The sequence below is a fragment of the Thunnus thynnus genome, chromosome 18 (genome assembly GCF_963924715.1).
Source record: "Thunnus thynnus chromosome 18, fThuThy2.1, whole genome shotgun sequence".
Lineage (NCBI taxonomy): Eukaryota > Metazoa > Chordata > Actinopteri > Scombriformes > Scombridae > Thunnus > Thunnus thynnus.
Genome location: NC_089534.1, coordinates 13,907,036 through 13,932,162, shown reverse-complemented (window position 1 = coordinate 13,932,162; position 25,127 = coordinate 13,907,036). Strand labels below are relative to the sequence as shown.

The 25,127-nt window shown below is 41.1% G+C and overlaps 1 protein-coding gene across 11 annotated transcripts; it reads left to right on the top strand.

The window, feature by feature from the left end:
* Window positions 1–182: 182 nt before the first annotated feature.
* On the top strand, window positions 183–24,984 carry LOC137168967 (clathrin coat assembly protein AP180-like). Of its 11 annotated transcripts, XM_067571876.1 has the most exons (24): window positions 183–851; window positions 968–1,246; window positions 8,195–8,337; window positions 8,812–8,887; window positions 9,779–9,881; window positions 10,076–10,169; window positions 10,249–10,360; window positions 10,456–10,562; window positions 10,660–10,701; window positions 11,221–11,294; window positions 12,166–12,178; window positions 12,270–12,400; window positions 12,710–12,783; window positions 13,079–13,093; window positions 13,678–13,848; window positions 15,713–15,811; window positions 17,295–17,549; window positions 18,161–18,247; window positions 19,024–19,098; window positions 20,623–20,709; window positions 21,167–21,228; window positions 22,326–22,409; window positions 22,522–22,633; window positions 23,494–24,984. In XM_067571876.1, exons 2-23 carry the CDS (start codon window positions 1,117–1,119, stop codon window positions 22,606–22,608), a joined length of 2,121 nt encoding a protein of 706 aa, XP_067427977.1. In that variant the 5' UTR covers window positions 183–851; window positions 968–1,116; the 3' UTR covers window positions 22,609–22,633; window positions 23,494–24,984. The 11 variants fall into 11 exon arrangements, 9 of the variants coding, with proteins under 9 accessions (XP_067427977.1, XP_067427970.1, XP_067427972.1 ...); XM_067571868.1 differs by lacking the exons at window positions 17,295–17,549; window positions 18,161–18,247 and having other exon boundaries at window positions 186–851; window positions 21,167–21,198; XM_067571867.1 differs by lacking the exons at window positions 17,295–17,549; window positions 18,161–18,247 and having other exon boundaries at window positions 186–851.
* The last annotated feature ends 143 nt before the right edge of the window (window positions 24,985–25,127 follow it).

Below are 25,127 nucleotides of genomic sequence, written 5' to 3'. Positions count from 1 at the left end.
GAAATTAGAGTTATCTGCACGAATATTCTTCACCTCCTTCATCTGTCATTCTGCATGCTGTGCGTGCAACCCTGTGTGATGCATAGCCTACATGCAGCAGCGCATAAGCCACAGTCACGCTCGTATATTAACCCTTTAATGCACAGCGATATGAGTTTCTGCACATTGACCCCATGTCGACTCCCCTTTAAGAGACGTGGGATGGGACGTGGTCTGTCACCCAACCCTGTCCAAGCACCCGCTGGGGGGAGGAGAGTCTAGATGGACATATAGATAGGCAAATAAATAAACAAGCGACAGGAGGAGGGGGGAAGGAGAATAGGAAATTCTGTCTTTTCCTCTTCCCGAGCATCTTGCGCTGCGCAGTATTGGCGACACCAACGGGGAGCGGTGCGCATTTTTTCTGTCGATCCGAGGAGAGGACGACAGTAGCCTATCTGAAGCGGCACTTCTGAGCCCAAACGAACAGATCAAAGCGGACAGAAACACCGCAGTCTGACAGACCAAGGGGATACTGTGGGGTTTTTTTTTCTCTCTGAAAGTAATATTTTTTCATGCACAGGCGCTTGAGGGAGGCAGTCAAACCCGGTGCCCTCTCCAAACGGGATATTTGACCGACCTATGGAGAGTTGATTTACATCCCTTAATTTTGCAAAAAATATATTTGGACAATCAGAGGAGCCTCGCTTGCTCAGCATTTTTTTATTAGCTTGTTTTTTAAAATATTGCTGCGGGGCAAGGAAATAGCTTTCATTGCCAGTTGAGTGTTACATAACCGTGTGGCTTTAGCTGTCCAAGGTGCTGAACTGACAGCTATAACGGGACGAGCCGAAGGGAATTCACAGCCTTGCGTAAGTCTACTCATGTCACAGCGCACATTATCAACGTGACCGCACGATTTGATGCGAAAATAACATTTATGTAGTGGTTTGATCTCATTTTCTGTGCTTTTTTTCCGCCCACACAGAAGGTCACAGGCCTATCAATCGGGGGAAAGCACCAGGATCCGCTCACTGAACCACCGGGAAGCAGCTGGGTTTTATTCATATCCTTTTTTTTTTAAAGTCGCCCCGTGGTGAAATACATTCCTGAGGTGGTCGATTCAACGGAGAGAAAATGTCGGGGCAAACGCTCACGGATCGCATTGCCGCTGCGCAATACCAGCTAACGGGATCAGATATGGCCCGAGCTGTCTGCAAAGCCACCACTCATGAAGTGATGGCGCCCAAGAAAAAGCACCTGGAGTGTAAGTGTAGCCCTTCTTCCTCTTCTTTCACACCGCATGGGATGGTTTTACAGGCCTATAGGCCTCATGCACACATGCAGTCACGCTCACAGGCCACATGCCACCACAACCACAAGAGCTGTGATACAATGACCAGTCGTTTTCTTAATTCACTTTGCTTAAATGGGTGTGGTGCCTTAATGAATTGATGTAGCCATGGTGATGACCCCTCTTTGACCCTTTATGTCAGCCTCCAGTAGAGATGATGGACACCCAGAGAGAGAGAGAGTGTAGGATAGAGGGAGAGGGAGGGAGAAAAGGTCATATTTTAAGGTAGACTGACAAGTCAACCAGCCCATTTAATTTCCCTTCTCTGCTCCTGCAAAAGCGACATTTTTTAACTTCTTATTATTGCAACAGAGGTGCTGAAGCCCTGCAAGTCTGGATAGAGCAGGAACTTTACATGTCATGTGCAAATACTTGTGAAAATGTGAACTCGAAGCATGCATGCTGTCTGAACAACTTACAGCACATACAGTAGACACCCATCTGGGTTTTACATTGGCTATCAGCGAGTTTTGGCTCATCTGCTGGGGCTGGAAAGTCACATCTGAATAAAATTATCAAAGTCACAGTTTTATTGACACATCTATAGATGACAGCAGTGACAAATCATGATTAATCACTGTCACCAACCACAAATACTGTGTCAGACCAAAGCAGTGGCGTGGCACTGCATACAGATGATGGATGGTCTGGTTGTCTTTTGGTTGTCTGTGTGTGTGTGTGTGTGTCTGTGTCTGTGTCTGTGTGTGGTCGCTGGGCAGGGCTGGTCCTGTGTCTTGGGCTAGGACGTTATATCTTGTGATCCGCTCCCCTGCTGAATAATTTAATAATCAGCCAATGACTGCCTTGCATTATTTACACAGCCAAAGGTGACAATGCTAATGCTAGCATGCCCTAGGGACCATTGCTTCCTCATTCTCTGCTTTGTCCGAGTCTTTGTGTGTGTGTCTTTCACTTTAACTGTGAACGTTGACTTGTGTGGCTGTCGAGCAACACATCAGCGTGACAGTTTAACCATCGTTAGTTCAAGTCTTGAGCTTTTTCTCTAAGGATCAGACTGCTTCTGTTAACCACGTGGCACGTGGGAGGATTCTTATATGCTTTAATTCAAAGATGATTCAACAAGACATAGGCTACATATGAACATGTGGTCTTCCTGCAAGTTTTAGGTTATGCTGTATCCATTTCTAGGGCAATTCAACCAGCTTCCTGTATGTAGGCCACTGTGCCTCTCATGCAAGTGTATCTCAGCAGGAGGCAATACCTAACCTCAAAAAACTGAAAACCATCTCCATTCATAACAAGATATACTCAAATAGTAATTATTTTTCTGTGTCTTGAAACAGTTCCGACTGAAAATAGTAACAAATAAGTCAAATAAGTGCGAGAGAAGGCCGTTAAAGTAATTGGCCACCTTTCACCATGTTGGATATATAAGTATTTAACACTAGATATATAAATCGGTGGTCTTATTCCTTTGTCACGGTGACACAGTGTGTGACCCTTGGGGTGGAAGTGGGTGTGTGTTGGTGGTGGTGGTGCAGTGCAGTTGCCGTGGCAACAGATTGAGAGTGTCAGGGGATGGCACTGTAATGACAAAGGAAGACTGTGATAAGGAAGAGGACAAATGACAGGCTTATCACCTCCAGAGTGCACAGATGAGTGTGTATTTTCTCACACACTGAATGACGAGTGTTTCTGAATGTATTTTTATTGGTGTTTGTTATCTTTTCCAATGGATGTGTGTTTGAGGAGGACAAATTATTGTTTTCTTTTAGAATATGGAAAAAGATAACTGGCTATAAAAGCATTTCTGATCAGTTATAAAACCTCTGTAATGGTAAAAGATGAGCACGTGAGGAAGGTGCAGGTGTGTGAATATGGGTGTGTCACAATCACAGGTGCGCCTGCATTGAGAAATGGCTTTTTAAACCATGATTCAATCCTCAAAATGAAAGCTAATAAGTTTCAATATGTTTGCAGGATGAAATGATTTAGTTTCTTTGATGCCTGTATTTGAAGCCCACACTGCAGGGAATGAAACCCAGGTGTTAAATGTGTGTTATTCCTCCTCTGTTGATTGAATTTCACATCTCTGTTATCAGTCACGTATTTGGACACCATGTTGTAGTAAAATGGTAGTAAAATGGGCACTGGAGGGAATTTTTACAGAGCATGTGGTCCTCTCTATGTCAGCTGAAAGAGTTCACTCAACACCGAAGGCAATAGGTTTAAATTCATCTGAGGTCATGTTGAAAATACACTTGGTGAAGAAATGGCTGTTTTGAAGAGTGGAATTCACATATAGATATGTCATGTGACCTCTAGAGGAGTGATTTCAATTACTCTCACAACAAGACTCTCACAAAGGGTCTCAAGACAAATATGAGGGGTTGCTACATGATCAACAGGACAAGAAAAGAGAAAAAAGTTGACAAAAAGTTTTAATATGTTGATATGAATTTGAGCTACTGGATAATTTTTCTGCTAAAAATATTCAAACACCCTTTGGTTGAACCGGTAAACAAATGTATTCTGTGAAAGGGGATCACAAGCCAAAAAGACTGGGAACTAGCTCTAGATTATGAGTCCAGTCCACATATATTATGGGGTTTATGTGTGAGTCACAGCTGCTGGAGCCAGAACTGGTATCACTGGATGTCAAGTTGAAATTAACCTCCCCACTAGAACTGAAAACAACTCATACAAGAGTCTTCATCAGTTCTGCTAATTGGATTTTTAAACACCTGCGAGTCATTTACACCACAATGTTACATGAGAATCAGTGAGGTCACATGGCAGTCACGTGAGAGCTGTTAGAGTCACATGAATTAAGGTGTGAATTGGTGTGAAATCACCCGATTAAAGCTGTCAGGAAGTCACCGCAAATAGCTCATACAGTAGCTGACGAGAATAACCTGGATGAAATGTTAACGTGTGTGTGTGTGTTCCGTCTAATATTCTGGCTACCGCTAGAGTGCTTGTTGTGTAATTACGAATCACAATTATAGCAGACGGACCGGAAAAAGACACTTACACAGACACTAGACACACACAAACATACACTCGCACAGTGTGAAGCCTCACAGTTCATTCCTTGAACGCTCCTGTTGGCCGTGGATTACCGTGAGAGTCTTTATTTAGCTCGGCCAATCCTCATTAGACACACATATAGACACATACACACACTACTTGTATGTCAGTGTGTGTTTGCGTCAGGTAATGATATCACAACAGAAAGCATGGATTATAGCCTGTGACATGGCCCGTATGGCAACACGTTAAACACCAGTAAACACATACGATAAGATTTCTGAATGAGTGAATGAATATGAACTCGTAGCTTTGCCACTGGTGACATGATAATATTATATAATCACATTTCAGCCATTGTGGACCTTGTCTCTCTCTGTGTGTGTTTGTGTGTGTGTGTGTGTGTGTGTGTGTGTGTGTGTGTGTGTGATTTAGAAAGGCTGCAGGCGGGTGTAATGTTCAGCCATATTACAGTGAGGCTAAATGAGGAACAGAATAAAGTCCGTAAAATAAAAAACAGCGGATGGATAGCAAATGGAAATGATTGAAATACGTGAGAGGAAGAAAATTAACCTTCGGAATAAAAAAATGCAGTAGTAGAGATAGAATATTGTGCAGCAATAGCCCATATAAAGCTTTACTAAATAATATAAATGCAAACAAGAGCCATAGATGAAAAGTCATTAATGTGACGTCAGCCTTTATAAATATAAAAACATCAGACATCATCAGTGTGGTTCAGTCTGGTCAAGTTGTACAGACTGCAGCATAATTAATTACATAAAGATCAGAGGAAGACCAGTGATTAACTTAAAACCAGGGAAAAAAAGCATTTGCTTTTAATCCTCATTTTAATCATTAAAGCTGATATTAGCTGTGTCCCAATTAAGGGGCTGTATCCTTTGAAGGACCCGGTCTATAAAGACTGCAAAGGCCAAACTGAGTGTTGTTAAATGAGACACTCTGGTCTACGGAGGATTTCCTATTTGCGTCATCATCTGTTCCCACCCTTACCTGTAGCCTAGCAATCTTGACAGCTGCAGTTGACGATTGGGACACAGCTACTAGAAATGGAGCCAGGAATTTTAATTTTATTATTATGGCGGCATCTAGGTCCAACAGCACCACCAGGGACTCCCTGCTCAGCCAACCAAAATATACATAAACACATTTTATGAGGCCTAATTTTTATTTAAGACTTAATAATTTAAGACTTTTTAAGGACCCTGACACCCACCACTTGAGACCACTGTAAATGAAATAAACAATGTATTAAACAATTACTTTAATTCATTCATTCAATATTTTTTATTTTTCAACGAATCTCTCGAGTAGAGAGAAGAGCCTGTCCACTCTCTCTGCTCTCCTCTCCTCTAACTCTCTCTGCAGCAGTGTACTTGCTGACAGCAGCAGCTCAGCCTCAACACACCTACCTGACTGTACTATGACAAAATATCAACTCGAAGCTCCACTCACACTTTTTCTCTCACAAAAAATAACCTTTATACTCAGACAAACTAATGTGGCAGCTACGATTGTTTGATTTCATCTGTGAGACCAACATTTATCTTCCAAAAGGAATTATATCATATATGAAATGTTACATTAGAGCCGGTGGTAAATTACCAAAGAGCTGCACAGATCAGTTCATCGGATCATGTTCTCCTCGGGATGGCAACGGACACTGACCGGCCAGTCGTCTCAGGAGTCGGGCTGCTAGCAGCTGAGATGACCGGCTGGTCTCACCTGGCCGGCCGCTCCTCACATGTCCGAAAATGTCAGAGCAAATTTCCAAACAGGTGTTATTTGGATAAACTGACCACATAATGGGAATCTAAATGGTTACTTTCTCGCTTTAAAACGTTATAAAGTGACATATTAACAGTCCTACAGTTAAAATTACAACAGCTTTTAGCCCGGCGATAGCTGCCGGTTGGTGCAAAATCATTCTGGGATAGGTTAGGCAGAAGGATCTAGCTGCATTTGAAGGAACTTTCGAAATGGGACAGCCTTGTTGCGCCGCTGTGACACATTCAGTCTTCAAATGCAATCTTTGAAGGATGCAGCCACTGAACTGGGACACAGTTCCTGTCTACTCAGTTGTCAGGATGTGTCAGAAAGATAATTGGATAAAACTGAATCTACAACCTACAACACGGGCGACAGGAAGCTGATAATGGAGATGTGTTAGATGGTGTAAAACAGGTTGTGTCGAGACAGGTGTGTGTGCTGTTTGGGGGATGGGCAGCGAGACAGCTACCATAGAAAGACCAGGAACAGTGATTAGTAATAATCTGTTTACAACCCCCCAGCCACCCTAAACCCCAACCCCCACGTCCAGCCGGCCACCCTGTTATGACCTTGAACAGCTTCCCTGCTCTCACCCACATGTCTCCTCATTTCTTACACATTCATGTCCACCTTTGTGCTTCTCAACTACTGTTCTTTTGAGTGCTTTGTTCTTTCTCTTCCTTCCTGTTGCATTTTTGGTCTGGTCTATAATTTGGTATCTACCAGCTCAAGGCAAAGCCAAGGCCCGTTCAATATAACGGCCTTCCTCTACTTCCATTATCTGAGATGCCTGCCAATATTTGCTGCATTCCTCTCTGGCACTCTCCATGGATAGACTCAGTCCTGCCCTTGTTGTTGAGTCATCAATGTCAGAGTGCTGGACAGAAAAGTAACCAAACTGTTCCTTATGTGCAATGAATGTCAACATTTTAGGGCCTCTAGTGTACTGCAGGGCTGGCAAACATTCAGTGATGTACTTCATTCGAAAAATATCATCTATCCTTTCTCACAATGTCACTTTCTTTCCTGCAGTTTCTGTCCAAATCTCTATCTCGTTATATTTGTATGCCTGTCTGCCTGCCTGACTCTCTCTGGCTCCCTGCAGAAGTAACCCCAGTATCTAATAAAAAAAAACACCCATCCTCATCAGACAAATAATACGGAAAATGTTAGATATTTTGATTGTTTTTTTGTTTTTTTTAAATTTGATGCTAAGACAGCACACTCAGGTAATCGGGTAAATTACAAAAGCAATTTGTGTGCACTTCTTACACACAAATGTCCCACAGGAACTCTCAAATGGGTGTTTCCTTTCATAACTGAATTGTGTCAATATGAGCGAGAGGAAATTAGTTCATGTTGCAACTGGTATGGGTACACTCAAATCGAGTATATGCTAGCCATAAAAAGTAGTGCCCACAGAAAAAAAATGTAAGTTGCTTCCTAATGTGTAGTTTATATAATGAAATAAGAAATGAAAGAGATTATTTAGTCATTTGTTTACTGCCAGAGCAGGAGAGTTTGTCAGGAGATGTCATATGGATCACACTTTTCCTTTGCACTAACACTGTATTTATCTGTATGATTACTGCTAAAGTAATGTAACACAGAACAAGTTATTGTATTCCATCTTGTATTTAGACAAAAATCTCGTCACTTTTGCTGTTTGAGACCTCCCTGTTTGCCTTTCTGACCTGGCATCCATGGGAGGGGAGATGAGACAGCATTATTCTTTCTCTGTGCATCGTCAGTATGTGTGTGTGTGTGTGTGGGTGCTTGAGCACTGATATAATTTTGTATGTACATCAGGTCTTCTTCCCAGCTTAATATTCTCATGGGTGTCTAGAACAGCTCTGCAGCGAACACTTAGTCTGCTCACTTAATCAAACTTTAATCAGAGTGAGTCAAATTATGTCGACATTTGTCTGAGAATAAACTAACCATGACTCCTCTCATATAGTGAACCATAAAGTATGAAATTTCCTCAGACCTTAGAGGGTCTTGTGGTGCTTAATGAGAGGGAAGCTTTTGATGGATTGATCTAACAAGTCTGTGGTTGTCTTTGTGGTTGTGTTACAGACCTGGTGTCAGCCACCAATACCACCAACGTGAACATCCCTCAGATGGCTGACACGCTGTTTGAACGGGCCACCAATGCCAGCTGGGTGGTCGTCTTCAAGGCCCTTGTCACCAGTCATCACATGTGTGTCCACGGCAATGAGGTACATGGGTGGGACCCTGGTATCATCTTTAATTCAAGCTTGATTTTATGCCAGCTTTATTTAAATACAAAATGTATTTTAGTGGGATTCAATTGTTTGTCAAATTATCATCCTGTCCAAATGTGTCTTGACAATTAATTTGTGAGGTTATGACTTTGGAGAGCTATAATTGATCTTTTTGAGTGAAGTGAGGGTTCTGTGTGGTGCTGAGAAAGGCCTGATGTCTCACAGATAAATAGAGACTTTGACCACAATTTCCTCAAATGAATGAAAGGAGTCCTGTGGGTCCAGTGTACGAGCAGTCGACCATGGAATCAGACCTGCTGGAAGTGCTATTTAATGGAATAAAATGTTCAGCAAGTACAGCAAGACAAGTCCCAGCTATGGATGTTGAAGTGTTTGTTTACCTTTAATTTAATTTCTTTCCACCACTGCCTGTGAGACAGATTTTTGTGTTTTCTCTGTCTTCTTCAGAGGTTTATTCAGTACTTGGCTTCCAGGACCTCCCTGTTCAACCTCAGCAATTTCATTGACAAAACGGGCTCTCACGGTAAGAGCACCTGAGTTTAATGATGATGATATGTTTTTTCTGTAAATTATATATGTAGATCATCTGTCTTCCAGGTGAGAATACTGGCACATTACTGAACTTTCTCAATATCTCACAATGCAAAGAGAAACAGGAAGAGACAAACACAAAGAGAGCCATCTGGCAAATAGAGCCAATGGCACAAATTACACACACACACATTATTTGTTTTTACATTCTTGGTCAACAGAGCTGTATTGTGTTGCTGTGTCTTTTTCTGTGTTAATCACAGACATGTTTGCAAGCTAAACAAGAAACAGCATGTTTAGACAAATATACAAGACATTAATCTACTGTTCAACCTAATTTCAGATCTGCTGAAGAAAATGACACAAAGGTGTTGCCTCTCATGAAAATTACCATTTGTTATTGAAATATTGTCCTTGTAGATTAAAAGAAGAAATGGGGAACAAGATTTGTTTTTTTTTTTATTTTTCTGTGCTGAAAACTGTTACCCAGCACCTGCAAAATATTTACAGATTGTCACAAATGCCAAGGTTTCTGCTGAATTTCATGAAGTTTGGGATAGATGTCTTCTGCGATCTGTTTTATATTGATTTTAAGACTCATTTGGGGATTTTTTAAAATGTTTTTTCCATGAATAAATATGCAGATTTTAGAGGAACAGATGAGTTTAAACAGATTTTTAGCCAGATTTTATGTTCTCATGCATCCACAATGTGTTATTTTTCCTTTTGCAAGACGACACCGTTCACCCCAGCTTGCAGAAAACATTGTCCTTTTGGGACAAGGAAAGTTCGTAATATGTATCACATAAGGGAAAATAAAGACTAAAGCTGACACTGCTAGGCTCCCTGTGAGTATTCTCTGACAGAAATCTATTCTGTTTAGGCTACGACATGTCTACATTCATCAGACGGTATGGACGATACCTGAACGAGAAAGCCTTCGCTTACCGCCAGATGGCTTTTGACTTCACCAGAGTCAAGAAGGGGTACGTCAAACATGGTGTTTTAAAGAGGCCTTGCAACTCTACACACTGCCTTCTACACAGTTCATCCTTGTCATTTAGAGGTTGTATTTATCCAAGACTTTGGCCAAATGCAGTTTTTAAGTTATTGTCACTTATCTTGTGCTACGTCTTGTGTCTGTGAAGCATCTAATGCTCTCTCTGTTGTGTCCATTCAGTGCTGAGGGCGTGATGAGGACCATGACCACTGAGAAGCTGTTGAAAGGGATGCCTGTTCTGCAGACTCAGATTGACACACTCCTGGAGTTTGATGTGAGTCCAGCATTGGCTTGATTTGTACATTTATTTGTTTTCCGGTGATTTCACTTTAAGCTTTCCTTTCTCCTCTCAGGTTCATCCCAAGGAGCTGAACAATGGGATCATCAATGCTGCATTCTTGCTTCTCTTCAAGGATCTGGTCAAACTGTTTGCATCCTACAATGACGGAATCATCAACCTATTAGGTCAGTTGGCCATGAACAAATAAATATGTATAAATTGCAGATTACTGTAGATCACAGTGAATCTGAATCTGCAAACTTCCTATTTCTGTGTGCAGAGAAATACTTCAAGATGAAGAAGAGTGATTGTAAGGAGGCCTTGGAGATCTACAAGAGGTTCCTGACCAGGGTGACAAAGATTGGGGAATTCATGAAGCTGGCTGAGGTAAGGGTCACCTGCCAGTCCCCAGCATGGCTGTCATAATGCATCATGACAGAGCAACGTTGTAAAGCTGATTTTTTAACTCTGTTTCATTCAACAGACAGTTGGAGTTGACAAAAACGACATTCCTGACATCAACTATGTAAGTTGCCACACATTGTGGCTGTCATTTTCTTTATTTCTCTCCTAAAAGAGATTTGAAGATGGTCAATATAATGCACATGAATGCCACCCATCCCAAACACATATATATGCACGCACAGAAGCACCCATGCCTCACCCACCACCATCTCCCCACCCAGTGTCTCCACCCGGGGGTAGTGGTGGATCTAGCAGACTCAGACGACGAGGACTGTCCTTTTAAACCTCTTGAGGAGCCGGTAACCGCAGAAACACAGGGTGCCCTGGCTGAGTGCCTGTTTGCGGGATGGAGTGTCGGCATGTTGAGCTTAATTCAGTTTGACAAACACGCCAGACAAAAGCGTGTGTGTGTGTGATGTGTGTTGTAGTGAGATTTTCCAAAGCCCTGTCACTCTCAGTGCATTCCGGCTTGAATTGAAATGTAAACACTGACGTAATAATGCACAGACTGATGATACGATTCAGGAGACACGTGGAAAGTATTTTTTATTAATTACTCCAGTTTTGATTTTTTTGTCAGGCTCCCAGCAGTATCCTGGAGTCTCTGGAAACACACATGAACGGTTTGGAGGATGTAAAAGGTGGAAAGAAGGGGTAAGAGATTGTTTAATGGCATTTTTTTAAAATGTCAGTTCAACTGCTTCATTGTAGTATGACACACAAAACCCTTATGGGCTAGAATAGAAGAACTAGGATCATATAACAAAAGAAAAAGAGGCTGAAATCTGAGAATCTCCCTTTTTTTTTATTATGACTTGTGTCACTTAGAATCTAAAGGAAGAGAAATGTTGGTAGAAACAGGCATAAGCAGGTGGTATATTTATATAATTTCCTTTAACCCTTCCTCTCTTTTATCCCCCTTTATGTTCATTTGGAATCACCAGTGAAGGGTGAGCATATACTGTATGTTTTGTTTGGAGTTTACTAACTTCTTAGTGTAGATATATTTGCTGTCATTTCCCTCCAGGTAACACATTATTCACATGTGAATTATACAGGTGATCCCCATGTGAATAGAAACATTATGCAGGTTTACATGTGGGAATTTGTGCGTGTTGATTTGAATACATGTGTGCATTCTGCAAGAGACACATGTTTCAATAAAACAGTAAGTCACCACATGTGTATCGTCACATCCCGACACGCAATGTGAATCAGAATATGAAGGGTTTTTGCTCCAAAGTGAAATTATTTCTTATAAATTGATCATTAGCACAAAATTTAAATATTACTTAAGTATTTTAATCAATTAGAAGCAACACATGTGTCATGTTGGACATGCACTGTATTGCTTTGGGGATTAACTCTTCATATGATCACATATGATGCAACCTGTCTCACATATTTATTTGATTTCTTAACCTTAAAATGTAGAACCATCAAATATTTTTCAGTCTGAGTCAAGCCGATCTGCCTATTTCATTCAAAATAACTTACAATTCCTCCTTCTCTCCTGCACCTTCAGGTCTCCAACAAAGGTAAGACACACATTTGAAATAGTCTATATTTTTGCAAAGCTCTTCCAGTCTGATGCACCGCTGATCAGAGGCCTCCTTGTCTACCTTCCAGGGGTCTCCGACAAACAATGTGTCTCCAACGTCGACCCCAGCCAAATCTTCAAATGCTGTTCCCGCACTGCAGCCTCCTCCTGGGGAGAGTGCTGCTGCCGCTGCTGCAGCTGCCCCAGAGCCAGCGGAAGAGTAAGTGACCGCCTCATGTAGCCTCCATGTGATTGATTTTGACCTAAAATATAGAGTATGCTACACAGTGTTGCAGCAAATCATCTGAAAATCAGAAATTGTTGGTAATAAGTGGTCACTTTGAACAGCATGCTTAATAGTTCTTTTCGCAGCAAGACATCAGCCAATGTCATATATGCAACACATATGCAGCATAGGATTTTTAACTGGAAAAACCACCCTACAACTGGGTGTTTAGAACAACAAATGTAAAGGAATATTATCCTCTGCAAAGGATGATGGATTCACTGTCTCTGTTTCTGTCTCCAGTTCTTTGTTGGACCTGGATCCACTCTCCTCCTCGGGTCCCTCTGTAACATCAGCTGCCCCCACGTCCTGGGGAGGTAAGTTTCTCTCCTTCTTGTCAAATCACCTGCTGGTTGATCTGTAAGAACCAAAATGCACATCCATTTACCAGCATGTAAAGTATATTTAACCATGACTGTGAATGGCAAGAAAATAAGTATTTTTCTTTAAGTAAACAACAGAACGTATTACATCTAAAGTAAAAGAATCAACTTTTCAGTTTTTGAGAGTAAGCTAATCAAATCTATCATGAATTATTTTATCTATTGACTCTTGATCTGCTGCTCATGAATTAAGTTCTTTTCCGTCTTCCCTTACTTTCTGCTTCCACAGACCTTCTTGGATCAGGTGAGTGTTTCCCTGCTCTTTACGTCACCCCTTGGCTCTACTCTAGACTAGTGTAGTCTTAAATCCTCCTCCAGGTTACCTCGATGTCATTGACTTTCTTTTCTAACAAAAAACTGTAATCTGGAATCGAGCTGACCTGGAAACATTGTCAATGTTTTAATCCTTGCAGATAAACTAGAAAATAGCAATATCACATGGTTACCTCCCTGTTTGTCTCCTCAAGCTGTTCTCTTTAGTCTGAGTAGTCTCTTTGTTTCTCTCTGCCTTCTCTCTCCCCTCCCTCCACATACTCCATTGTCTGTTTTTGGTTTACAACGTGGGCTATTTTGGTTGGTTGGTTTTTATTTATTGATTATGACCGGATGGCGCTGGATAATTTTACAACTTTAATTTGATTAAAATTTGGATTTTGCTTTTGTCTGTCGATTCCAAATGATCTTCATTGGGCTTTAATTTGAATTGGACCTTTGTTTTTTCGCTTGCTTTCTTCTTATGGTGACTCAACTGGTTCTTTTGGTTGCTCTTTTGGGGTTTATTTTGGTACCTTTATTTGGGGATTTCAAACACCCCGTTGGTACTCGCAGAAATGGGCGATTCCTTGCTATCCGAACCCACCCTCACGGCAGAGCCCGCCCCCTCCTCTGCAGCAGCAACGCCCACTCCTGCAGCGGCAGAGCCTGGAGTCTCTCTAGCTCCTCCCACTAGCACAGCAGCCGCCGCCTCCCCCGGCGCCACCAATATGGATCTGTTGGGAGGTCAGTGGGCTTCCAGAGGATTCTCTACGACAGAATCACTCTGGGAAGCTCAACCCTAAAACCCATCACACAATATGATAACACAGATGACTGCATGCTCAAACACATACAGTATGCAGACCAAACTGATAACGCTTTATATCACAGCCTGCAAATTATAGTGTAAATATTTTATACGTATGGGGTCACCAATGAAATACTGGCAGCAAACTGTATTTAGAGTATAAAAAAGGTGAACAAGGGGCTACTTTTTCCCACATTTTCAATGCTTTGTACTGGTGTTACTTAAAAGTGACGGTCCTTACCTCAACTGGTTATGATATGACAGGACCTAAAAGCTGCTGTAGGTTGTTCTCTAACATCATTAGCAGCAGGAATGATAATGGAATGTAAGTTCTCCATATTTAAAAACTTCTGCCATTATAATTTCCTAAAGAATTTTGTAAATATATCACAATCACAACTTATTTCATTACAATATCAACACTGTTGCCCCGTTTTCTCCATTTTTCTTGTCTCGTCACCCAGTAATAACATTATTATACTGAGTATTTATTAAAGTCCCTCTCCACGCATAAATATGTTTTTCTTCTTGTTACTTCAGTTGGATGTTTGAGCGTCACTGTGCAGAATGATGTATGTACAGAGTTTGACACTAGAAGGCTGTTTTCACTTCATCTGCTGCAAGTGAAAGGTTTCTCTGAGCTCAAACCTGAGTTTAAGGGGTGGGCATATGAGCATGATTTGTGACATCACAAATAGTTTGTAGCCAATCGTGGTCCAGTATGCAACTTACGCAAGTGTGATGTGGAACCTTGAAGCCTCCAGTGCAAGTGCAGTGCAAGCCTCCACATACACTGAGAATGGACAGACATCTTGTGCGCAGCTGTTGAAATGAAAAATATTTGCATATTCATAGATTTTGGAGCTTTTAAAGAGGAAGAAGAGTAGATGTCATGTTAAGGATTTTAATGTGGTAATTGTACTTTTTTGTGTAAAAACAATATCAGATATACATTATTTTCCACACTAAGTATTTTATTGATGCACAAAAGAATTACATTGTAGTTCATGGCTGTAATCTAAAGCGTTACCACCAAACTTTGCTGATATATCACTTATATTGTCTATATACTGCAAGCAAAGTTGCATCATCAAAAACAATGAAGCCTTAGTGATGCATTGATACACATCTCCATCATTCTCAGCTGCCGTAAAATAAGTCTTGCAGGTCATTGATGATACACAATAACTCACATACCCTCACATATAATATTCCTCCACAAATACTCACACAGATATTTCTTCATTATGTAAGTATGCACAGCCACACTCTCACCTTCGGCTTGCACATGAACATACTGCTGTACACTCATTCTCCACATGCGTCTTGTTTGATAGGCAGACATGCTTTTCGTGACCGAAGTGAAAAGCAATTCTATCAAACCCTGTCACATGGCTACAGCTACAGATGGGAGCTGTAACACTTGTAGTCACTGCTTACTTATGTAGATTTTAGGCTTATTCTGTTCTTTGTGCAGTCAGTAAAACCTTGTTGTAGTGCCTCCTGTCTGTATTCCCATTTGTCCATCCACCTGTCAGTCATTAATATCACATATCAATGCTGTAAGCTGCATTTTATTTTACAGATGAATACTTAGTGTAACAACATGGGCTGATTATCTTCTGTTTTCTGCTAAAACACTCTCAGCTTACCTGCTTTTTTCTGATATTCTCTTTTCCTCCTCATATTTCTGATTCCGTTTTCTCTCTCGTTTTTTTTTCTTTTCTTTTTTTCATTTCTGCACCTGTCTGTGTCTCTCTGGACTTCTCTGTCTTCTACTGGGGTTTGTGTGAACCTCAGATGCCTTTGCAACACCTGCTCCTGCCACTGAGGCCTCTGCAGCAGCAGCTGAAGGTGGGGCTGCAGCTACGTCCGCCCCAGCCGCCAACACTGGAGCTGGTGGGTGACTGAAAATCTGTGTGTGTGTGTGTTTGTGTGTGTGTGTGTGTGTGTGTGTGTGTGTGTGTGTGTGTGTGTGTGTGTCTGAGTCAGTAGTGGAAAGTCGCTTAACATGTACTAAGTCACAATATTTAAGTACAACTTTTGGGTACTTGCACTTTACTTGACTATCTCCATTTTATGCTACTTTAAAGGCCTACTTTTACTCCACTATAACTTTACTCCACATTTGTTTGGCAGCTTTAGTTACTACTTTATAGATTAAGATCATACATGCAAAACGCATGATCATATTATAAAATATAAGATTTAGAATATAAGATTTTTTATAGATTCAACTACCCAAAAGGATATAAAGTAGTTAAAATTAAGTCAACCCTACAACATTAAGATTCTGCTAATAATTGAGTCTGTAGCAATCACCCAGCAGGCCTTTTTCACAGAGGACAATATGACATGTCACAGTAGATAAAGCACAGGTGTAAATGCTCAAATTACATATAGCTGACTGTAACAGCTCACCGGGACACTTGAAGAGAACAGAGCCATCGTTAATGTTACACCTTAAGGCACACTTGTGTTTTTCCTATCTGACAAGTCAAAATATCTGCTGTGAAAAAAGGCTCATAACATGGCATAATAATGTAATAATGAGTATGTTTACCTTTGATACTTAAAAAGGAGCAGTTCTACATTTTGGGAAATATGCTTATTTGGTTTCTTGCCAAGAGCTAGATGAGAAAATGAATACCACTCTTGTACCACTTCTGTACTTTCACTTAAGTAAGACTTAAAATGAAGGACTTTTAAGTGAAATGTAGTATTTTTATTTTGTGGTATTGCTACTTTAAACTTAAAGAATCTGAATACTTGTTTCCACCGCTGTGGATGAAAAGATGTTTCAGTTTGTGTACATGTGTATACCTGTACATTTATTGTTGGTCTCAAGCTTTAATCGGGGTTTCATCTCGAGGCTTTGTGCGGACAGTAGGCGTACAGATTCACTCTTTATTACTGCTGGTGTCTGGACAGTGCTATTGTTGTTGCCATGGTGATTGAGGACAATACTCTTGCTTCTCTTTTATCGTTTGGTTAGGTTTTCTGTTGCAGAGTAGTTATATTTTCTAAGAGTAGACTCAGTTGTGGTTTGTTCCAGAGGTTTGTAGTGCAAATTTGTACAATATTCCCTTCAGTTGTTTGGCTTTTTTTTTTTTTTACCATAACAGATACTATTTTGTGTCTTTTACCATTTCCACTGACAACAGGAGTGGGTTGGAGCTGCACTGTCTCTACTATCAAAACTCCCAGATGCTTTTTCATTCCTTCATCTCATCTTTTATGATTACAGCAGTATTTTTATCACATCATCACATGAAACATATGTGTCTACTCTGTCTTGTGTTAACATCATTATCTAACATCCTCCCTTCCCTTCCATGTGTTACATTTCTTCCTCACCACCACCCCACCTCTTCCCCAAAAGACCCCTTCGCTTCCTCAGATGGTAGCACCAACGCGACATCTTCAGGTCTAGACCTTTTCAGCATGATGACAGTGGAGAATAATAACCCGGGTAGTTCGCTGGATGCCTGTTTTAGCTCTGTGGTGCCCCAGCCTTCCCCTTCTGCTTCCCCTTCACCGCTCTTCACCTCCGCATCCAGCACCATCATCACCACTGCAACCATTTCAGCTCCAGTAGCCCCCAGCGCCACAAACCCCGCAACTGACCTTTTCAGTGGTAAACATTAGAGATGTGTGTGGTCCAACATTTATCTTATTATCTTGTGCTCTTATTCATATTGACCCTAATGTGCACATATTGAAGGCACCTTTCACTTCGACTTGGCTGCTGTGTGTGATCAACGTTTCATAGTGTTTGAACATTTTAATATTCCTGTCTCTGGATGCGTATGTGTTTGTAGACCTCTTTGATTCAATGCCAGACACAAGCTTCACCAAAGCAGAGCCCGCTCCCAGTGTTGACTTGTTTACAGCAGGTAGCTACCCCCATTGCATCCATTCTGCCATCTCTTGTGCGCTCGCACTCTCATATCCTGTCTTGCCGTGTCTGTTTTTCAGCTTTGCCCTTGGCTTTGATGAGGGAAGGAAAAAAAGGAAATGAGATTGCTCTCCTATTGGTCAGCTAAAAGCTCTTGAGCTGTCTGAAACATTTACTAAATCACTCTTACATCTTTCCCATTCCAGCATGTTCTGCGTGCACTGCAACTGCATGTGATAAACATGCATTATAATGAATCACAGTCAATACCAATGTGTGTGTGTGTGTGCATGTGAGTGTTTACGTATGTATGTGTGATCTAAACATCATCTCCACCTTGCCCTCCCCAGCAGATGTATTCAGCTCCCCTGCCCCCATCCTCACCTCCGCACCCCCACCCAAAATTGACACGGGAGCCATCATGAACCTGTTTGGTGGTGGGTAAATCACATGACTGCCTGCTCTCACTCTGTCTCCCCCTGTTCATGAAAGCATCATCAAAGAAGAGGAGTTGTATCTGTGAAAGACATCAAATTAAACAATTGATATTACAATACCAGTACAGCATTTTTAATGGTCATAACTGATGGGTTTGTTATTGCATATTGTACTTCTCCTACACATTAGTCATTTTGTGTTGTCAATTTACACTCATAGATATCATGTTCTCATAGATATCATGATATCATGTTTCTTTGTGGTTATTTCGTGGGAGTATTACAAGCAGATATAGATGAAGCTTGGTCATGTTGAAATTGCCAAATTATTTATGAATTGCAAGCTACGACTTAAGACCTGGAGATTTTCCTCTTTCTTCCCGGCTTTAGCGTTTTTATCCAACGTTTCTACAGTATTATTGCATCAAATAAGCTTGCATGTATGTTTCCAATGGATATTGTATGATCATAGGTGTATTGGAAAATGTGTGGATGCTTTGATTGCAACTGTTCAATGTGTTTGGCAGTATGATAAGATGTGTGTATGTGTGCCTTAAAATTTAAAAGCAATGTTTGCCAGTTCACTTACATATATGCGATTGTGTATTCATACTTTCACCTTCCGCGTCTAACTCTAAGCACTTTGTTTGGCATTAGCAGTGAGAAGCCGAAGGCTGACTATTACCCCTTCTTTGCCCTCATGCTGCGATGGAAACGCCTCGGCCCGCTTTGACCTGGCACGATACTGTTTGGTATGTGTTTGGTTGACCCGTCAGAGTCCACAGGAGGAGATGCCCCAGCTGCTGCTGCCGCTGCTGCTCCTGCTGCCCCCGGCACAGAGCTCATGTCAGGTAAAACCTCTGAAATGTGAGGAGCCACTCTGCATGCTGGAGGGCATATGGACATGTTGCAGATTTCCATTTCATCCCAGCACATTGTACGGTAGCTGTGTTGTTAACTCAGTAATTGCATGCTGTCTAATTTTAGTCCTACTAATACTGTTAGAGCCACTTTGGTGACATCTTCCATTAATTACAACAGTGTTTGCCGCTGAAGATGGTTGTTTTGTGGCAATGGATTTATCAGTCACTGTTTCTATTAACTTTGGTAATGGTTAATGAAATAGTCTGCTGTTAGCTGCTCTTTTTATATCATTTATTCACTCATTGTACAGAATACAGATGCTTTATACACTAAACTTGGGTGTTGTCTTGTTTTTTGACTGTTGCTTGCTGTTGATTCAGTATCAAAGTCCATAAAAAGCCATGGTAATGTCATCATTGGATCATGTGCATAGTTATTAGTCTTCAGGGAATTCCTTCAATATTTCCCACCTTTCCCGACTGTGCAACTGGTATCCGTGGTAACTGTAACCATAGCAACATGGGCCCCTCCTCACCTGGTTCCTGGTCATCTCCTGTGCCGTTGGTCTTCATGTTATGTAACTGACGGTCTGCAATACTACTGCTTCGAGGCTTAACTCTTTCTTTCCCCTCTCTCTCTCTCATTCACGCAATAACCTCTAATGGTTTCACTGTCACCCGCTCCTTTAAAACCTCATCGCATCTTTTTTTCTCTCTCTCTGGCATCTGTGCTTTTTTTACTTTCCTCTCTCTCTCTCTCTCTCCATCTGGCTCTTGGGCTGGCTCATTGCTTGCTTCCTGCCATTTGATTCGGTGAGTTTCCTTGCTCTTTAACACGCTAATTTCCCACAGTGCACTGCTGCATTGCAGTGGTGCAAGCTCAGCTGCACTGTCCCTTCCACCACCAGATGCTTGATGGTTACAAAGAGTGCAAAGTAGTAGTAGTAGTATTTAAAGTGCTTCTTTAACAAATATCCCAGCTTCTGCTCTAATCATGAATTATATCAATAAGCACTGGAAATATATTCTTGACACTGTATATGATTTTAAGATGTAAAATACAGTGTTTTTGCTCAAAATACTGTTCACCCCTCATACATGTCTTTTAAAGTTGGTCTGGTTCTTATTCCCTATGCAAAGATTGCACATTACTATTAGTAGTAATTAGTAGTAGTATTAGTAGTAGTAAGACTGACAGATGTCTCCTGTAGCAGAGTCTGTATGCTGATTCTGTACTAAAATCACAAAACATTCTTCATGATCTAAATGTGTTGAAAATGGCTATTTTGCTACTATAGTTGTCATTTAATGTCTTATTTTATATTAATCTACTCTATAGCTCACATTCTCTCCTCTCTCTGTTGTCATGGAGACATCTATTGGTTGTCATGGCAATCCCCAGTAGTAAGGAGGTCTGCTACTGGGTTCTGGTAGAGTGTGAGGATAGCTAATATCTTCCTCTCCCCTCCTTCTCCATCTATGTTTCCTCCCCACTTCCCTCCCTCCCTGTAGTATTTGATGGACTAGGGGATGTAATGAAGCCCACTGTGACCCCTCAGGCGGGTGACGTTGACACCTCCATGGCTAACATGGCAAGTAGTAAGTAGTCATTCATACTAGCTAAAGCAATGTCATAGATATCAATTTAAAAGAATAGTTCAACTTTGTGGGAAATACACAAGACTGGGGCCATGCTGTTGAATTCAGAGCTGGGGCCATGAGGCAATTAGCTTAGCTTAGCATAAAGAGTGGAGGCAGAGGGAAACTGTTAGCCTACAAGCACCTCTAAAGTTTGCTAATTAACACATTGTACCTAATTTTTAAAAACCTGGCCACTGAACATGCATGTAAAAACAACAATTTGTGTCTTTACGGGGAGTTATGTGTTATAAATAGTCTTGTTGCCACAGTGAGGCTACTGCTGGCCAGTGAGTGCATTCCCAAAATTTTGAACTATTGCTTTAATTCACCCTCTAACCCTCAACTTTTTTGTTAAAGGAAACAGTAATTTTGCAGAACCTCTCTTTGTGTGTCTCTCTCTCTTTATCTGTCTCAGATCTCACAATGGGAACCTCAGCGGCCCCACAGGTAGCTCCCCCCAGTTGGGGTGCTCCCATGGTAAATGTTGTCTGTGTTTTATAGCATGGAGTGGAGCCTGGCATGGCAGCGACAGACAGGGCATAACAGCAATCACATGCATTAACTTCATCTGGCTCTCCAGGTTCCAGGTCCAATCATAGAGCTATAGGAAACTGAGAGTGAGGAAAGAAAGAAAGGAGACAAGACACTTCATTGTCTAAGTCAGCCGACGGATCTCATAGAACCTCTAATCATGCTCAGAACTCATGTGCTGGTTATAAACGAGTGGAAAATTACCAAAACCTGGTGCTTTCAACATGCAGTCTGGTTCAAAGTATTTCTGGAATATCTACTGGAGAGTGATGAAGTGACAAATGATAGTGCCAAATTAAGAAGCTGTTGCTTGGAAACAGCTTCTTCCTCTCTGAAGTTTCTAAGTCTGATAGACTCTAAACCTGATAGAGTTAAGGCAAGCCACTAACTTCTCCCCATCATAGCTAAATTCACCCCTCTCATTGACACATTTGCTTTTTTTTATGGATATTTCAGTTCGTGTTTTTGGCAACAACAGATCTAGTTGTAGTTTCATACAGAGGAATTGTCTCACCTCTAAGGCTGTCTGCAACAAGCTTCCCCTTTCTCTCTTAGTCCTTGTGCATGAGTAAATCAGTTATAAGAATTATAGGTTAAATTAGGGGGTTTTGTTGTGCCGTGTTTGTTTCTTTATGTGTTATATGTTGTGTTCCAACCTTTTATTGTCCAATATCAGTGTGTCTGTCCATTACTTTGTGTTGTAGAAAACATTAATGCATTGTGTATTTTTTGTTTTTACATGTGTTTGCATTGTCTTGCATTGTGTATGTCTGTCTTATATGTAGTGATCCCAACTCCTCCTCTCCCTCCCCTCCACACCTTTAGACCGTACCCATGGGTGTTCCTCCTTTTATGGGGACTCACCCCAGCTTCGGCATGGTAAGACCACCAGTCCAGTCCAGTAATGTCCCTGAACCAGTCTGGACATTACTGGAAAGTGATGGACAATGACCCCTTTAGGTGTCCCACACACAAACACATCCTTCTGACGGCTGAGATTGTGTCTTATTGTCTCTTTTTCTTTCTGTCTGTCTCTGTGTAAGCCCGGGGCACCAGGCGTTGGAGCTCCCATGATGCCCATGGTTAGGCCAGGCTTCCCTGCCACCGGAGCGACCCCTGGAGCACCGGTAAGTCACTCATTCTTAAATGGATTATCACATGGATTTACACATTCATACATAAAGTTGACAGCTGCTGTGACAAAGAGAGTTTAAGTGCTAAGAATGGATGTATCTGCAGATGTCTCCTGGAGTGGCCCAGAGCCCCAGAAAGCCTCCACCACCCAGGAACGCTCTGGATGACCTTAACATTAAGGACTTCATGTAGACTGACTGACCCGTAAACCCCCAAGGTACATGTGCAATTACTTTCTTGAAAGTATGTTCAGATCAGTTTCATTTTAAGTGACCAGGTTTGGATTTGCAATACCAGCCCACAGTACTATTGGTGTACTGTATTGGTGGCTGTGGCAGGTAAGTAGACATGCTTACATGCACAGACTAACCTGTCTGGTCTTTATTGATCCAAAACAGAAAACTTCAAGCAACAATTAAGAATTAATATACTTTCCACTTGTCATGCCATAGCAAAGGTCATTGTGCAGAATAGTTTGTTGCATCAGACAACTTTGATGCTGCAGTCATGGCCAGCTAACAAAGGGGACTGACTTTTCTTGAATTTTTATTTCTTTTCTTGTGAAATACTGGATATTTTTACTTTTTCAAGCCTACAAATTAAACAATGTGAGAATGAAAAATTATTGTTTCTTAATCTGCTCACAGGCCATGTTCACACTAAAGCCATAACGTGTGAAAATAGAGTTGACAATGCACTGATCACAAGCTAAAAAGGTTGGGAACCACTGCTTTCGTGTTATATGTTGCAATGCAAATGATGTGAAGACACATGTTTAGAACTTGGATTTTAATGACGATATCACCATTTATTATTGTAACTCCTTGGGGATTTTTGCTGTTTTTGCTTTTTCTTTCAAGAAAAGACATTTGACAACAAGCTACATGACGAAAAAAATCTGACTTAGACTGCCAGTCTGAACATATTTGTCTCCATGTTTATGAATCTCCTTCTCTGTTTGTCTTGTAAGAGTATATATACATATATATAATCAGACTTCATCTATTTCTGTTGAGACTAATTGTTTTAATCAAGTCTAATTTTCTTTCCCCCCACTATCACTCCCTCTCTCTGCAGGTTTGTCATTGTGTCTGGAGCTCTGTGGATGTGGATGTCTGCACTTCCCCACTGCCTTCCCTCAGTCATGCCCCAGCCCTTCAGCCATTCAGCCATCATCTCTACGACCTTTACCCTCCGACCTCCTACCAGCCGCAGCCCCTGAAACAATCTGCCCTCCTTATCTAATGTTGTAGCACAACTGTGAATGTGAACCCTAGATACAGAAAAACAAAATTCCGTTTATGTGTGTGTGGGTGTGCGTGTAAATCAGTGTTAACCTTTACTTAATATACTATTGAAAAATGAACAAAAAAAATTAATAAATGTGTATTTAGATTCATTCTGGATTTCCGCATATCAGCTGACTTGGAATGATGGATATGTGTTGGTTTCTTTGCGCATCTCCCAGACAAGGACTGTGTTGTTAAATGTGGACTGTGTTCGGTGTGTGTAACTTCACTGGCCAACCCCCACTCCGACTCCTCTATCCCTGTTGTCCGAACTAATACTGAGCTATGTTTATGCCATTTAAAACTTGGTTGTACCTATATCTGCTTGGCCGTCCATCCTCCCGCCTGTCTACTTTTTTGGAGAACAACTTTCAATCAAAACGTTACCTGAAAATAACTTGCACTGCAAATCTGGACTTATCATCGAACACCTCAAACAGTTGTTCAGTTTTGTTTTTACTTTATCTTTTTTTTAGGGATTGTATGAAACATGCAAAAACTGTGTTCAAACATATGCATTTTTGATGATAGATTACATATTTTCTTTAATCTTTATTTTCAAAGAAAAAAAAATGTATCATATATTTTTAGTTATGTCAACTTATATAGTTGGAAAAAAAAAGGCAAGTAGATTCAAAAATTTCCCGCCTTCTTTGTACATACCTCTCAGTCTGTTATCAGAGGCAGTATTGAAAGGAAACTTGGCCATGAGTGTTTACGGTTGCGCCCTCTGCTGGTGTGGAGTGACGCTGCATCGTAGCATGCAACACAGGTCAATCTGGAATGCGTTCTAATACTCTCAAAGAGCTCCTTTCCTTGTCTGTCTCCACACATGCTGACATTTGACTTAATGTTCAGGTGGAAATCAAAGACACAAGGAGGCATCTGTGTATGTGATTGGCCTCAGTCCTCTGTGGGTCATTTGTGACGCAGCGATCGGTACATTTTGCTCGTGTGCTGTCACTGGAAAGTCTTGAGGACTCTCACTGTAAAGCACTGAAGTATACGCTGGATGTTCTGTGTGTTGTTTATTTCCAAAAGTGACTGTATCTTAATCCATTGTGGCATTGCAAAGTGTTGAAAGAAAAATAAAGATGACTATGACACATAAAAACAAAAAGAATGTGGATAAATAATGTTTGCTAAGTATTCATATGAAGGCTGTGTTGTTGTTTTTTTTTCGGGGGGTTATAATGGATGGCATCGTCCTCCCTCCCTCGCCCCCACCTGCATGTGAGTCCAAATGAGATGCAATAAAATACAAATACACTGATACAAACTACCCTCACGGCTCATCACTTATCTCTGTCCTGCTTTTGTCAGACTGTTCAGTTTCATTTTTATTTGTTATCAGCATGAATTGTATAATTTGAGAGTAAATGTGTTTGTGGCACAGACACTCCTAATAACGCACAAAAGTCG